At 51.2% G+C, this 11,866-nt stretch overlaps 5 protein-coding genes across 5 annotated transcripts; 4 read left to right on the top strand and 1 right to left on the bottom strand.

Moving 5' to 3' along the window:
* Positions 1 to 364: 364 nt before the first annotated feature.
* Positions 365 to 781, top strand: ALTATR162_LOCUS6677 (uncharacterized protein; the record flags this gene model as incomplete). Its single annotated transcript, XM_043314299.1, has 1 exon — positions 365 to 781. One exon carries the CDS (start codon positions 365 to 367, stop codon positions 779 to 781), a length of 417 nt encoding a protein of 138 aa, XP_043170234.1.
* Positions 782 to 2,792: 2,011 nt separating this feature from the next.
* ALTATR162_LOCUS6676 (uncharacterized protein) lies at positions 2,793 to 4,592 on the top strand (the record flags this gene model as incomplete). Its single annotated transcript, XM_043314298.1, has 3 exons — positions 2,793 to 3,298; positions 3,348 to 3,697; positions 3,757 to 4,592. 3 exons carry the CDS (start codon positions 2,793 to 2,795, stop codon positions 4,590 to 4,592), a joined length of 1,692 nt encoding a protein of 563 aa, XP_043170233.1.
* Positions 4,593 to 5,665: 1,073 nt separating this feature from the next.
* ALTATR162_LOCUS6675 (uncharacterized protein) lies at positions 5,666 to 7,987 on the top strand (the record flags this gene model as incomplete). The annotated part of the gene is made up of 2 exons (XM_043314297.1): positions 5,666 to 7,070; positions 7,119 to 7,987. The coding sequence occupies 2 exons, from the start codon at positions 5,666 to 5,668 to the stop codon at positions 7,985 to 7,987; spliced, it is 2,274 nt and encodes a 757-aa protein (XP_043170232.1).
* Positions 7,988 to 8,117: 130 nt separating this feature from the next.
* Positions 8,118 to 10,127, bottom strand: ALTATR162_LOCUS6674 (uncharacterized protein; the record flags this gene model as incomplete). Its single annotated transcript, XM_043314296.1, has 1 exon — positions 8,118 to 10,127. The coding sequence occupies one exon, from the start codon at positions 10,125 to 10,127 to the stop codon at positions 8,118 to 8,120; it is 2,010 nt and encodes a 669-aa protein (XP_043170231.1).
* Positions 10,128 to 10,416: 289 nt separating this feature from the next.
* ALTATR162_LOCUS6673 (uncharacterized protein) lies at positions 10,417 to 10,816 on the top strand (the record flags this gene model as incomplete). The annotated part of the gene is made up of 3 exons (XM_043314295.1): positions 10,417 to 10,527; positions 10,585 to 10,717; positions 10,770 to 10,816. The coding sequence occupies 3 exons, from the start codon at positions 10,417 to 10,419 to the stop codon at positions 10,814 to 10,816; spliced, it is 291 nt and encodes a 96-aa protein (XP_043170230.1).
* Positions 10,817 to 11,866: the final 1,050 nt, after the last annotated feature.

Below are 11,866 nucleotides of genomic sequence, written 5' to 3'. Positions count from 1 at the left end.
TTTATACGTTTGCAGATTTATGATTCGAGCTCGTGTAGGATGCTGTTGCGACTATGGAGCAAACCACCTGCAGTGAATTCGGTCGGCGGTTCTTTAGATTTCAAGGGGGCCTTGGCAATAATTCCGTCGTAAATACGCAAGTGCAATTCAAAAGGGAGCTTCAGCAAAGGGCTGAGCTCTACCGTGGGGTCTTCCATGGTGATTGGGTGTGTTTAGGATGCGTGAGCGGTTGCTACCTATCTGTTCATGTTGACGATGGCCCGAGCTCCACTTTTACGGTACCTGGCATCACGTGCGCACCCGTTGGTCGATTTCGCGGTCAATGGAGAGCTGCCTACCAACCCTACATCGTCGCACCACTACGATGCCGTCCTCAGAATACACGGCCGCGAGCGGTGGAGCGCTAAAACTCAAAGGCGGCGGCGTCGATAAAAAGAAGAAGAAAAAGAAGCCAAAGACTACCGAATCTACAAAGCCTTCAGAAGACACTTCCACCCACGTCGCGAAACGATCAACTACCGACGATGACGCGCGCAAGTCACCTTCAGGCACACCCGGCCGTTCAATGTCACCCGAGACTGCGGAGCGATCGATACGAGAAGGCGGCGGCAGACAGAAGACGGAAGCCGAAAGGCGACACGACGAGATGCGAAGGAAGAGGCTGGAGGAGAGGTTGAAGAAGGAAGGCGTTAAGACGCACAAGGAAAAGGTGGAGGAGCTCAACAAATATCTCAGTGGACTGAGCGAACACCACGATATGCCCAAAATTGGACCTGGCTAAGATGCGCTTAAGATGGGTGGCTACGACGCAATGCTGTCTATATACTGTACCCTGTCCAACATATCTTCACAACAATCACTATGCCGCACTTCTCGGATCCGAAGAATCGATTGCTTCGAGGAAATCAACATACCCGTGTCTCGCGTGCGCGCCTATAGGATTGGGGAGAATGCTTGCGATTCCGCAATGCAGTATGGAGCTATACTCAGGACAACGGATATATCTTTTGTCGACAGCCTATAACATAGTGTGTATTCATACCATGGTACAACACTCTCAGGATCTGATACTTGTACTAGATATCTACACCCTCACGCGAGCTCTACTTCCTAGACTTGAACTTTTGCATGTATCACGCCGCAACGGCCAAAGCTTTCTTCAGTCTTCGATAAGGTTGGCCCATTAGTGTTGCGACAGTGCGACTAGTGCAGTGGCTTCTCAGGTTATCTAGTAAAGCTCCCAGCCATGGTCAGGTACCAGTAGCTTCGACGGGGCGTACGCTCACCGCGTCTACGCGCCTGAAACCTTCTAGAATACCTTTCCAATGGATGTCGTGACCCGCGTCTAGCCTTATCAGTGCACAAAGCCCTACAAGGACACAACTCATCAGCTCGCGAAATGGATCACATATGCAAGTATCACACCTCGGATACACGCACCTGCCCAAAAGAGCATCTAGGATGATGCTCGGGTCATCACTTAGCACTCCGGTCTTTGTGCCTCCAATATCTTCCATATAATTGGTTGGATGCGAGTCTTGTGCCATCAGTCGGGAACAATATACGAATTGCCACGGTTGTCTGCAGGCTTACCACTCCAATCAAACCCTTGCACCGCAGTCTGGCGACACATCTCGCAAAGTAGATTGCGCAGATTGTCAGTGCAATGACCCCATCAGTGCGAAGGGTAGTGGGGCACTGTTGCACTCAGTGCCGCCTTTTCCTCGCCGTCAATTGAAGAAGCACCAGAGGACGTGCATGGTAAAAGTCGTTGTCAGCTGAGCCGTCTCGACACATTCATCCTACCAGAGTTTGGATGGATTGCGCAAACGAGGAGGCGTGGCGATACCACCGTAGTATCCCCGCGCGCTAGAAGGTGTTCTAGAAATGCGTCCGATTCGGACGACATCCCTAGTAAGCCCACGATAGTGGAATCTGCTGTGATGGGCTGTGATGGGCTGTGATGGGTTGTTGCTTGGATCCACCTGCCGAGAAATGCTTAGCGTGTGCCAGGACGCCGCGATAGCTGCTTGCTCCAACGCTATTGAGGCTTGTCTCAATGCCAAATCGCACCTTAAGCGAGTTGGAACGCCCCGACGCCCCGTTCCATGGTCGCGTGCTGTTCGAGGTCTCCCAGGTAAACCAAAGGGGTTGCCTTTGACAAATGTTGCAGAAACTGTATCTGCAAAGTGTCAATAGCGCCAGAGCATAGGCTGTTGTACGGGCATTCGCAAGTAGACATGCTGCACTAGAGGTGGGACTCCTCTTTGAGTAAACAAGGCTTTATATCGAAGCTTGTTACCCGGGCGTGTACCCCGGTTCCTTGGCCTCATTCTTATCAGGCCCCGAGCGATGGTTAGGAAGTTGATGGCGGTATAGCGTGTTTGCACGGCGACACCGTCTGCCACTCGTTCGTCTCATTCGCCCCCAATCACACCTTTGTCCAGCAGGATTTCCGGAGCTGCGCCGTGACTAGTCTGCAGAATGACAGTCGCCGCTGTGGTCCAGCCCATGCTCTGCTTTTGCGTGCGGTACCCAGGTACTGGGACAGATATGCTGCAGAGTCGAGAGCAGGCTGTTGTAGGCGCCGGGGTATAAAGATCGTTCTCGTACCCCCATTCACCCGGCTTGCAAGGCTATCATCTTTCGCGCCTCTACCCTTTTTGTATTCTCCTGGGCTCGTCGTCCCTGATACTGATAGACTTAGGCTCAGTCCTCTACTTCGTTGGGTACACCTCTTTGGTGCTTCCACCCGCCCGTCAACCCATATCAGTCGAACTAGCACACCTAATATGGCGGTCAACGACTACGAGAAACAGCAGTATGCTGTCGCCGGGGAGACACCGTCTGACCATGCTGTTGGAGACATCACCGATACCAAAGGCAACGCCATCAATGAGGCCGCTGGTATCTACGGCTCAGTCCAGAAAGCCGAGGAATATGGCTACGTCCAGAGAGGCCTCAAGTCGCGCCACATCCAGTTCATCGCACTTGGAGGTACCATCGGTACTGGTCTGTTCCTCGGTATCGCTAAAGCTTTCGCCAATGCTGGTCCCGTCTCTGTCCTCCTGGGTTATGCCATCACCGGTATCGCAGTCTTCGGTATGATGCAGTGTCTCGGTGAGATGGCCACTTGGCTTCCGTTACCCGGTGCCATCCCTCAGTACTCCGCTCGCTATGCAGATCCCGCTCTTGGTTTTGCCGTCGGTTGGAACAACTGGTACAACAGTTCCATCACGCTCTGCGCTGAAATCTCTGCTGCCGCTCTGCTTATCAACTTTTGGGACCAAGAAGAGAAGTAGGTGTTAGTCCTACTATGAGTGCGACACACACTAACTTCTCATTAGATACAACCCTGCTATATGGATCTCCATCATCATCGTCATCATTCTCTTTCTGAACATCTTTGCCGTTTCGATCTACGGAGAAGCCGAGTTCATATTTGCATCCATAAAGATTATAACGATTCTGGGACTGCTCATTGCTGGTCTGGTCATTATGCTCGGTGGAGGTCCTGACCATGATAGGCGAGGATTCCGCTACTGGAAAGAAGGCGCTATGAAGGAGTACGTTGGCACTGGTAATACTGGTCGCTTCACTGGTCTCTGGTACACACTTGCCAACGCAGCATTCTCTTACGGCGGTGTTGAGATGGTTGCAGTCGCTGCTGGTGAAGCTGCCGACCCTCGCAAGAACAGTAAGCAATACCCTTGTGTCGACAACGTATGACAGACACTGACCTGATGCGTTCACCAGTCCCCAAAGCCGTTCGACGTGTTTTCTGGCGTATCCTTTTCTTCTATGTTCTAGGATCATTCATCATCGGTACCACCATTAGCTCGAACGACCCTGCACTCACCGATGCCAACGCCAAAGGTGCCCAGTCATCGCCCTGGGTCATCGCGATGAAGAACGCTGGTATTCCAGTTCTTCCTCACATCGTCAACGCTGTCATCTTGACTTCCGCGACCTCGTCCGGCAATGCTTTCCTGTACACCGGATCGCGTTATCTCTTCAGTATTGCCCAGAACGGCCAGGCTCCCCAGTTCCTTCTTAGGTGCAACAAGAAGGGTGTACCGGTCTATGCTGTCGCAGTCACGGCCTCCATCTCCCTGCTCACATACATGAGTGTCAGCGCTGGTGCCAACAAGGTGTTCGGGTGGTTCCAGAACCTGACCACAATCGCCTCACTCTTCACTTGGTGCACTATTACCTATACATACACCCGGTTCCGCAAGGCATGCATTGCCCAGAACGTCGACCGCAACACCATGGTCTTCGCGAGCAAGTGGCAGCCTTATGTCGCCTGGTCTGCCTTTGTCTACTTCGCCCTCGTCATTCTCTTCAACGGCTTCAAGGTCTTCACCACCACTCCCTGGGGACCTGATGAGCTGACCGACTTCTTCACAGCCTACATTGGTGTTGCGATCTTTGGTCTCCTCTTTGCTTTCTGGAAGGTGTTCAAGCGAACCAAGATGGTCAACCCGGCGGAAGCGGATATATGGAGCGGTAAGGCGGCGCTCGATGCGGAGGTTTGGCCTGTGCAGATCCCGCGTAACGCTCTCGAAAGGTTCTGGTTCTGGTTGTGTTAAGCTGGTGTTGGTGGTATGCGCTTGAGTAGTGTTTTTGACTGGCCGAGGTCCATGACTAGACAGCAAATGTCTGTAGTGACGGACACTACATGATACGTTGAATGAATCATCTGAATAATTTCAAAGAGTTTTAAAGTGACAGAAGGCTCAGCTGTAGATGACATCCTACCACTAGCTTGGTGATATTAATTCTTGTACTTCCAGTCGCGCTAATCGCGCCCTACGGTCACGAAGGTTTGCCGTCGGATAAAGCATGGACGCCTTACCAGCCACGCAGGCGCAATACTCTTCACAGAGTACGGCAACCTTGGATCAATGTCGCGCTCGCTGTGACTGTGATCAATTATCCTAATAATGATTCGCACACTACTAATGGATTGACACAGTGGGTGGTCCTCGCGCAATAATTCCGTCTTATTGTTTTGCTTCTTTTCGACCTCAATACGAGTCGCGCATGTGAGGAGTATTGGGTGCCTGACGCGTACGTAAACTGGTAGCTCTTCTTCGAGTCCATAATATGGCTGAGATACTTGAGTACCTCCCGTGGCAAGTCGTAAGCGAGGCCAGTATCTAACTTCAACATTCGAAGGATGCGCATAAACTTTCTGACTGCTTCGAGTCTTGAAATGAACGTCTGAACGAGGTCGTGTGTCGCGCCTTGCAGGTTCAATGTTTAGCCAAGGGGTTTGCCGCTAGACCCACATATTTTCCTAATTAGTAGTTCTGCGTGTCAGACCCTGTCAGGCCGGGCGACTTTCAATCAAAGGGTTCCAAGGCATCAACGTTCGTCATTCAACGTCCTTGCTAACTTCAGCGCTTCAATCACCATAAGAAAAGTGTCGCTCAAGATCCGCGACCGTCATACTTTGTCGCACAATCCCTACACATCATCTCAAACATCCACCGGCTATCGTTTGCGCTAGTCGATTTCCAAGTGATTACAAACATGGAATTGCGCAGTTAGCAAGAGCGAATCAGAGAGGTTATGCGTGAGCATCTACAAGACCCATAGTCGAACGAGTATCCTATCCCATAACAAGCGGCAACTTTACCGACACATACACTGAAGCAGGATGACGAGCCGAGGAGATGATGGCAAGTCGCAGAATCCCTGGACGATGACGAACCAACTCGTCAATAGCCCAGACTCGGAACAGCCCAAAAAGCCTCAAGATCAACCACTAAACCGCGCCTGCGAGGCGTGTCGCGTCTCCAAGGTTCGATGTCTTATGAACCCGGATGCAAGCTCTACCCAGTGCCAACGATGCGCGAAGGCGAATAGAACATGTGTTTTTGCGCCACCAGCTAAGAGAAGACAACGAAAAAGAACAGATGTGCGAGTTACAGAGTTGGAGAAGGAGATACAACAGATGCGTAGCCTTTTGAAAACCAACACACGATCATCCAACGATGTCAGCGAGCAAGAATCGGGAGATGACGACTCAGACGACCAAGGACATACAAGGGGAAAGGAGACGCCCCCTAGAGTACCAAGTCGCCTGAGTAGCATAACAGCGACATCAAAGCTTTCAGTACCCATAAAAAACCCATCCACAGTCGACCCCGTCATCACCGGCGCACCTACAGACTTCCTAGGGTCTTCTGACAATGATATCATAGACCGTGGTGTTATCTCGGAAGACATGGCTCAAGAACTCTTGAGCATATGGCGCACTGAGCTCGTCACTGCATGTCCAGGTATCACGATTCCTAAGCATTGGGATGTCTTCGATCTTCGAGCGAACAAGCCTGCACTCTTCCATGCGATCATGGCTGCAGCTGCTCATTCGAAAGGCTCTGCTTTGTCAGACAAACTGCATGAAGAAACTGTCCTTCTCTACGCACGATCTGCATTCATAAAGGGCGAGAAATCAGTCCAGGCTATACAAGCGCTCATTGTCACTGTCACGTACTATTCACCTTCAAAGACACCAGGACAGCTACAAATCTATCAGTGGGTTAACATGGCCGCGTCGATGGCTCTGGAACTAGGCTTGACATCGAAGCCCAGAACGCACGAACAACTACCCAAGCGTGCGATTCGGTCACTCCAAAAGATATCATCGCCTGAAGAGTTGCTCGAGCACTGTCGGACTATCTTGCTACTTTACATTATCAGTGCAGGTTTCTCGATGAGGTTGAAACGACCCAATATACTACTGTTCAATAGCTGGATGGAAGAGTGTTTCAACATCCTGGGAAAATCAAAACTCTTGGACGACAAGAGAATAGTCGCGTGGTTGAAACTTCAGAGGATAGCTGACGAGGCGAACACAGCCTTTGGATTCGACGACGCAAGTACTAGTTTCAGTCTCTCAGAGTTACGCATGCAAATCATCTTGCGAATCTTCGACCGGAGAATGCAAGACTGGAGGAAAGCAATCCCTGACGATGTGATGACGCTAAACCTCCAGCTGGAGTATTATGCAGACATGTTGTCTATGTGGGAATTTGGGATGGATGGGGGTCGTTATGACGGTAAGTCAACTTTCACAGATTGCATCTAGTCTGGCTAACGTCGTATAGTCATCGAGTTTCGAAATCGCCACATCACTTTGCCCGCGTTGGACGACGACTGTGTGCAACCTGAATCCCTCCTCTCGCGTTCAGCACTACAGATCAATGCGACGACGAAATGCATCAGCGCGGCGCACACCATACTAGACTTCTTCATTGCTGTCCCTATCGACAAACTGCGCAAGTCGCCCAACGCCCTCTATGTCCGTGCTGTTTACTCCCTAGTGATATTGATGAAAGCCGAATATGCAGTCGGGACAGACGCCGAGATGGGCGAGTTGCTCGAAAGCCAGAGTCTAAAGGTGAGCTTCTACCTTGACACGGTGCTGGAAAAGACGAATGAGGCCGGAGGACCCCAGGAGTGCAGGGTAAGAGTCCCGAGCCATTGGAACTTCTTGCTTCACGAGAAGTTGAAGAGTTGGTGGGACGAGTATCAGGAGTGGAGGAAGGAGGGGAGACATCTGAAGAGGAGGAAGATGGGCGATGGCGATGATGGTAGTACTGCGACGGGGAACCAGACGCCGGCGTTTGCAGAACCAACTACGCAGGTCGCGGCATCCGCTGTAGATACGTCGCAGGTCGCAGCGCAACACCAAGCACACCCAATACCCATGTCGAACTTTGCTTTGGGCAACGCTTATCCCACGCCAACACCTTGGAGCGCGAACGAACTGGGACTTGATACAGGTACACAAGCTCAGCCTATCAGCGATCAAACAACTTTTACGACTGATATGGGCGACTTCTCAGCGGCTTTTCAAAATGGAGACCTGTATTTATGGAATGACATGACGGCAGACAATTTTGGTGGTTGGGTTCCACAGGGAGGATCCTATGGTCAAGCGGGATTTGGAGGAATGAATAGCCATGGGTTTTGAAATCTCAAAGATAGTTACATTTCATCTCGATTGTTGACATGAACGTTGCAATATCATATTGTGGGTGTGACCGAACTTGTTGTAAATGCCTGTTGGGAATCATCGTCCGTAACAAATGTAAGCCAACTATCTACAGCTTCTTCAACCCGCCCTCAACCCACTCGACTACCTTTTCGAGTAATCCAACATCGGCCTTGGCCTGCCCTAGTGCCTCTTCGCCTTCAACGACAAGTGCGCCACCACCCGATTCCAGCTCTTTCTGGAACCGCGATGCTGTTTGTTTTAACATGTCCAAGTACTGCGACTGGATGCTGTGACTTTCATTCAGTTCCTTGACACCGAGAGTTTCGTGCAGATGTCTCGCCTGGAGCAAAAGGTAGTAAAAGTTGAGCGCTGCAACGTAGAAACCGAGTTCTTGGCGGAACTGCATCCACGAGTCTTCTAGGCTAGTGTCAGCGGCATATTGCTTCGTGAGGTCTGGCCATAGGAATGGCGCGACAGTGGATAGCGCGACAGGTGTAGCGAAAATGTTCGTCTCCTCGTGTTCATCTTCTGCTGACTGTGGACGGGGAGCGTTGGCTTCAAGGGTCTCGCCCTTTAACCATGACACCGCGCTTGCTTTGAGATTCTCGTATGGACAATGTTCCAGCGTGTCACGAATGAATGTTAGGCGAACGAGGTCGTGGGGATGTGAGCGCAATACAGTAGTAGTGAGGTAGTGCGCATGGCCACGTAAGCTCGGCGAGGGTGAGTTTGCGGATATGAGTGATATCGTTTGCAGGTACTGGGCGAATGACTCGTCATCTTTCGGTTCGCCGATGTTGTTATGCTGAAGTGCTATCAGGCCGAATGTAAGGACCGTGTCTAGCAATGCCTCGGGCTCCATGCCGACAGTTTGCTGGCCGAGAGTTCCAACGAAGTTGCTGAGGATGGTAGCGTGCCCGGGGAAGATGTCAATAGACGTCGACTGATATTGCTTGGCTGATGCATATAGTTCCTGTTTGACGTTTTGGGCACCAATAAGGATAAGGGCTCCTGTTCGTGAAAGTGGTATATCAGCGGCTGTGGCTGGTGGCTCATCCTCTGTCCCTGGGATGCCTCGTTTCTCGTCTTCTGTGTCCATCACAGTCCGTAGCAGCTCGTCGTACTTCAACCCAAGATCTTGTGTCAAGGCTACAATTTGTCCAAGGATCGCGACTCTGGAGGTGAGATCCTCCTCGTTTGCGAACCGATCGGCGTATTTCTGATAGTCGGGCTTGTTCGGTATCCGTTGGGGCTCGTATCGCTCCATCAGTCTACTTGCCCACGCCAGGCCCGGAACATCATCGTCCGAGGTCAATGACAGGACATACTCCTCGAGGATGTGGGTCAGGAAAGACTGGAGGAGGCGATTGACAAGGTCATTTTCCTCACTGCTTGGTGCGTCGCTCTGTGCCTCCGGATCTGGCTCCGACTGGTTGGTGTTCACACGTAACAGGTTTCCGCTACTCCGTCTTGATGGCAAATGCGGCCTCTTAGTACCGGAAAGCGTCTTGACAAACTTGACAGCGGATAGGGTGAGGTCTTCAATGTGTGTATTGGCCCTGTTGTATGCAAGCAGTGCGGCCTGTAGGCTTGTGGAGAGGAATCGGCTTGGATATTTTGTCTTGACCCGTCGATGTAATGTTGCTAGGATAGTCAAGAGTACTTCAAACTTTAGTACCGGAAGTGGTGGGACCACGGCTGGTTGGAACGCAGGACTTGTGCTTGATTCGCCTATTCCGACCTCTGCCGCTTTCTTGCGTTCACTTGTTTCTGTACCATCCTCTTCTTCATCTGTGTGGTCGTGTGGTTCTTCGAATTCCAGTAAACGCAATGCCTCTGTCACCTTCAAAACACACTCTCTAGGGTTGCCCTTTGCGGCGATATCTTGCAAACAGTCTTCCGATAGCGGTAGCAGCGGAAGAAGTAAATGGATCAGATCCCAACCAATAGTTGCAGTGAGTTCGGCATCTTGAAGCACTTCATGTAGAACGGGCAGATTCTCTTCGGACAAGTTGTATTCAATGATAGTAAGGTAGGTGATGGGATCGGTGACTGGTGGGCGTGAGGCCAGAAGCGGATGCTCGTCCTTCTGGACGGGAACCTGGATTTCGGCCATGACTCGTGGTATTGGTAGTATGTTCGGACCGTGTGTATAACCTCGGGAGTAGAGTTGAAGCAAATAGGGTGTTATAGAATGTCAGGCGGTGGAAAATGCGGTGTTGAGAGTAAGTGTACCTAGAAATGTTGGATGGTGCTGGGCCCTGACGCAATGCTACCAGCCCACCACTAGATTCGCGTACACGCTAGTCCCCGCTTCCGCCAAGACGATCGCTCTTGCCAAAGTTCACCGCGGAGGCGCTCGTAGCTTCGACACCACGAATCGCAACCACGACGCATTGCCCGCCATGGACGAGAAAGAAGAGACCAACGAGCCCCTCGACCTTGTGCGCCTCTGCATTGACGAAGTCGTCATTGTCAAGCTGCGCGGCGACCGTGAGCTGAAGGGTAGACTACATGTAAGTCGCGAAGCTGTAGTGTGCACATGTACACAGCCAAGCTAACGTCATGTCCAGGCATACGACTCGCATTGCAACCTCGTTCTCGGAGACGTCGAGGAAACCATATACATTGCAGAAGAGGAAGATGATGAGCAGGAGACCCGCGTACGGACGGTCAAGAAGCAGAGCGAGATGCTGTTCGTAAGAGGTAGGAGCTATACACCGCTTATGGAGTTGAATTGAAGCTGACGATAGAGTAGGCGACTCGGTAGTTCTCATCGCACCGGCAGAAGGAGCATCGCAATGATCGGTATTTCACGGGTTCTCGTACAAACAAGAATTCAACATGGCAAGGGCGCAGTTGGCTTGCTGGAGTCTAAAACAAAAAGCGACGGCGGGATAGAAATTATGCAGTCACGATTGAGATACCCGAATGCTGAGGCGATAGGGCGCATTCGCTCGGGCAGATTCGAAGATGGAGGATAGTAGTGTATGTGGAGATATTAAGACATTCAGCGCTGGCTTGGACGTAATCTCTGAAGCACCCTCAGGTCCAGCTGAGGAGACGCCCACCAAGCAAATACTATCGTCAAGATCAATGATCGATCACAAGTGCTGAATGAATACCATGTACACCCACCGCTGGATCTCGCACTCATCACTCCAGTAGACGTCATTTGGAGATGCAAGTATTAAGCGATTTTCTTGACTCTACGGAAAAGTCCAAACTAAGAACTTCATTGTGCCACGCGAAACGCAGATAGAGAAACCCATACGCACATAGTGCGATGCCCATGTAAACTCCTATGCGTCGAAGATTGACCGATCGCTGAAACCCGACCAACGAGGAGTGAGAAAAAGGAAAAGGAACAAAAAAAGACGGCCGCCATAAACGCGATATCGCGGGAGTGAGAGAATTAAACTAATATGAGCGGGTCATGACCTCGTTTCATCGTGATGGGATCCGGAAACGCTTTCCAATGGAAGTAAATACAATCGAAGGGAAGTTTGCCCGCTGCCTGAGAACGGTAACGGGAGTAGAGGACCAGTGACGGGGAATACCATTGACGGAGAACGAAAAGACTTAGGCCGGATAACCGTAAACTCCATGCACCGGGTGTCCGAACGAAGATGGGACTAATGTAGACTGGGAAGATTGCTGATGTTGACCCTGTTCCGAGAAGCCGCCAAAGCGCCGTGTATCCGTGAACAATAAGCAAGAATGGAGAAGATTTCGATGGTGACCATGGTGGTGCTGGTGCTGAGTTGTAGCAGACCGATTGACTTGTACTGCCAGACTTCTGACTAGTGGGTGTTGGTAGATGGCCTCCGGGAGTTGCGCTGTCACACGACTCCT

This window comes from Alternaria atra (assembly GCF_907166805.1).
Source record: "Alternaria atra isolate CS162 genome assembly, contig: 25, whole genome shotgun sequence".
Taxonomy (NCBI): domain Eukaryota; kingdom Fungi; phylum Ascomycota; class Dothideomycetes; order Pleosporales; family Pleosporaceae; genus Alternaria; species Alternaria atra.
This window is presented reverse-complemented; position numbering and strand designations above follow the sequence as displayed.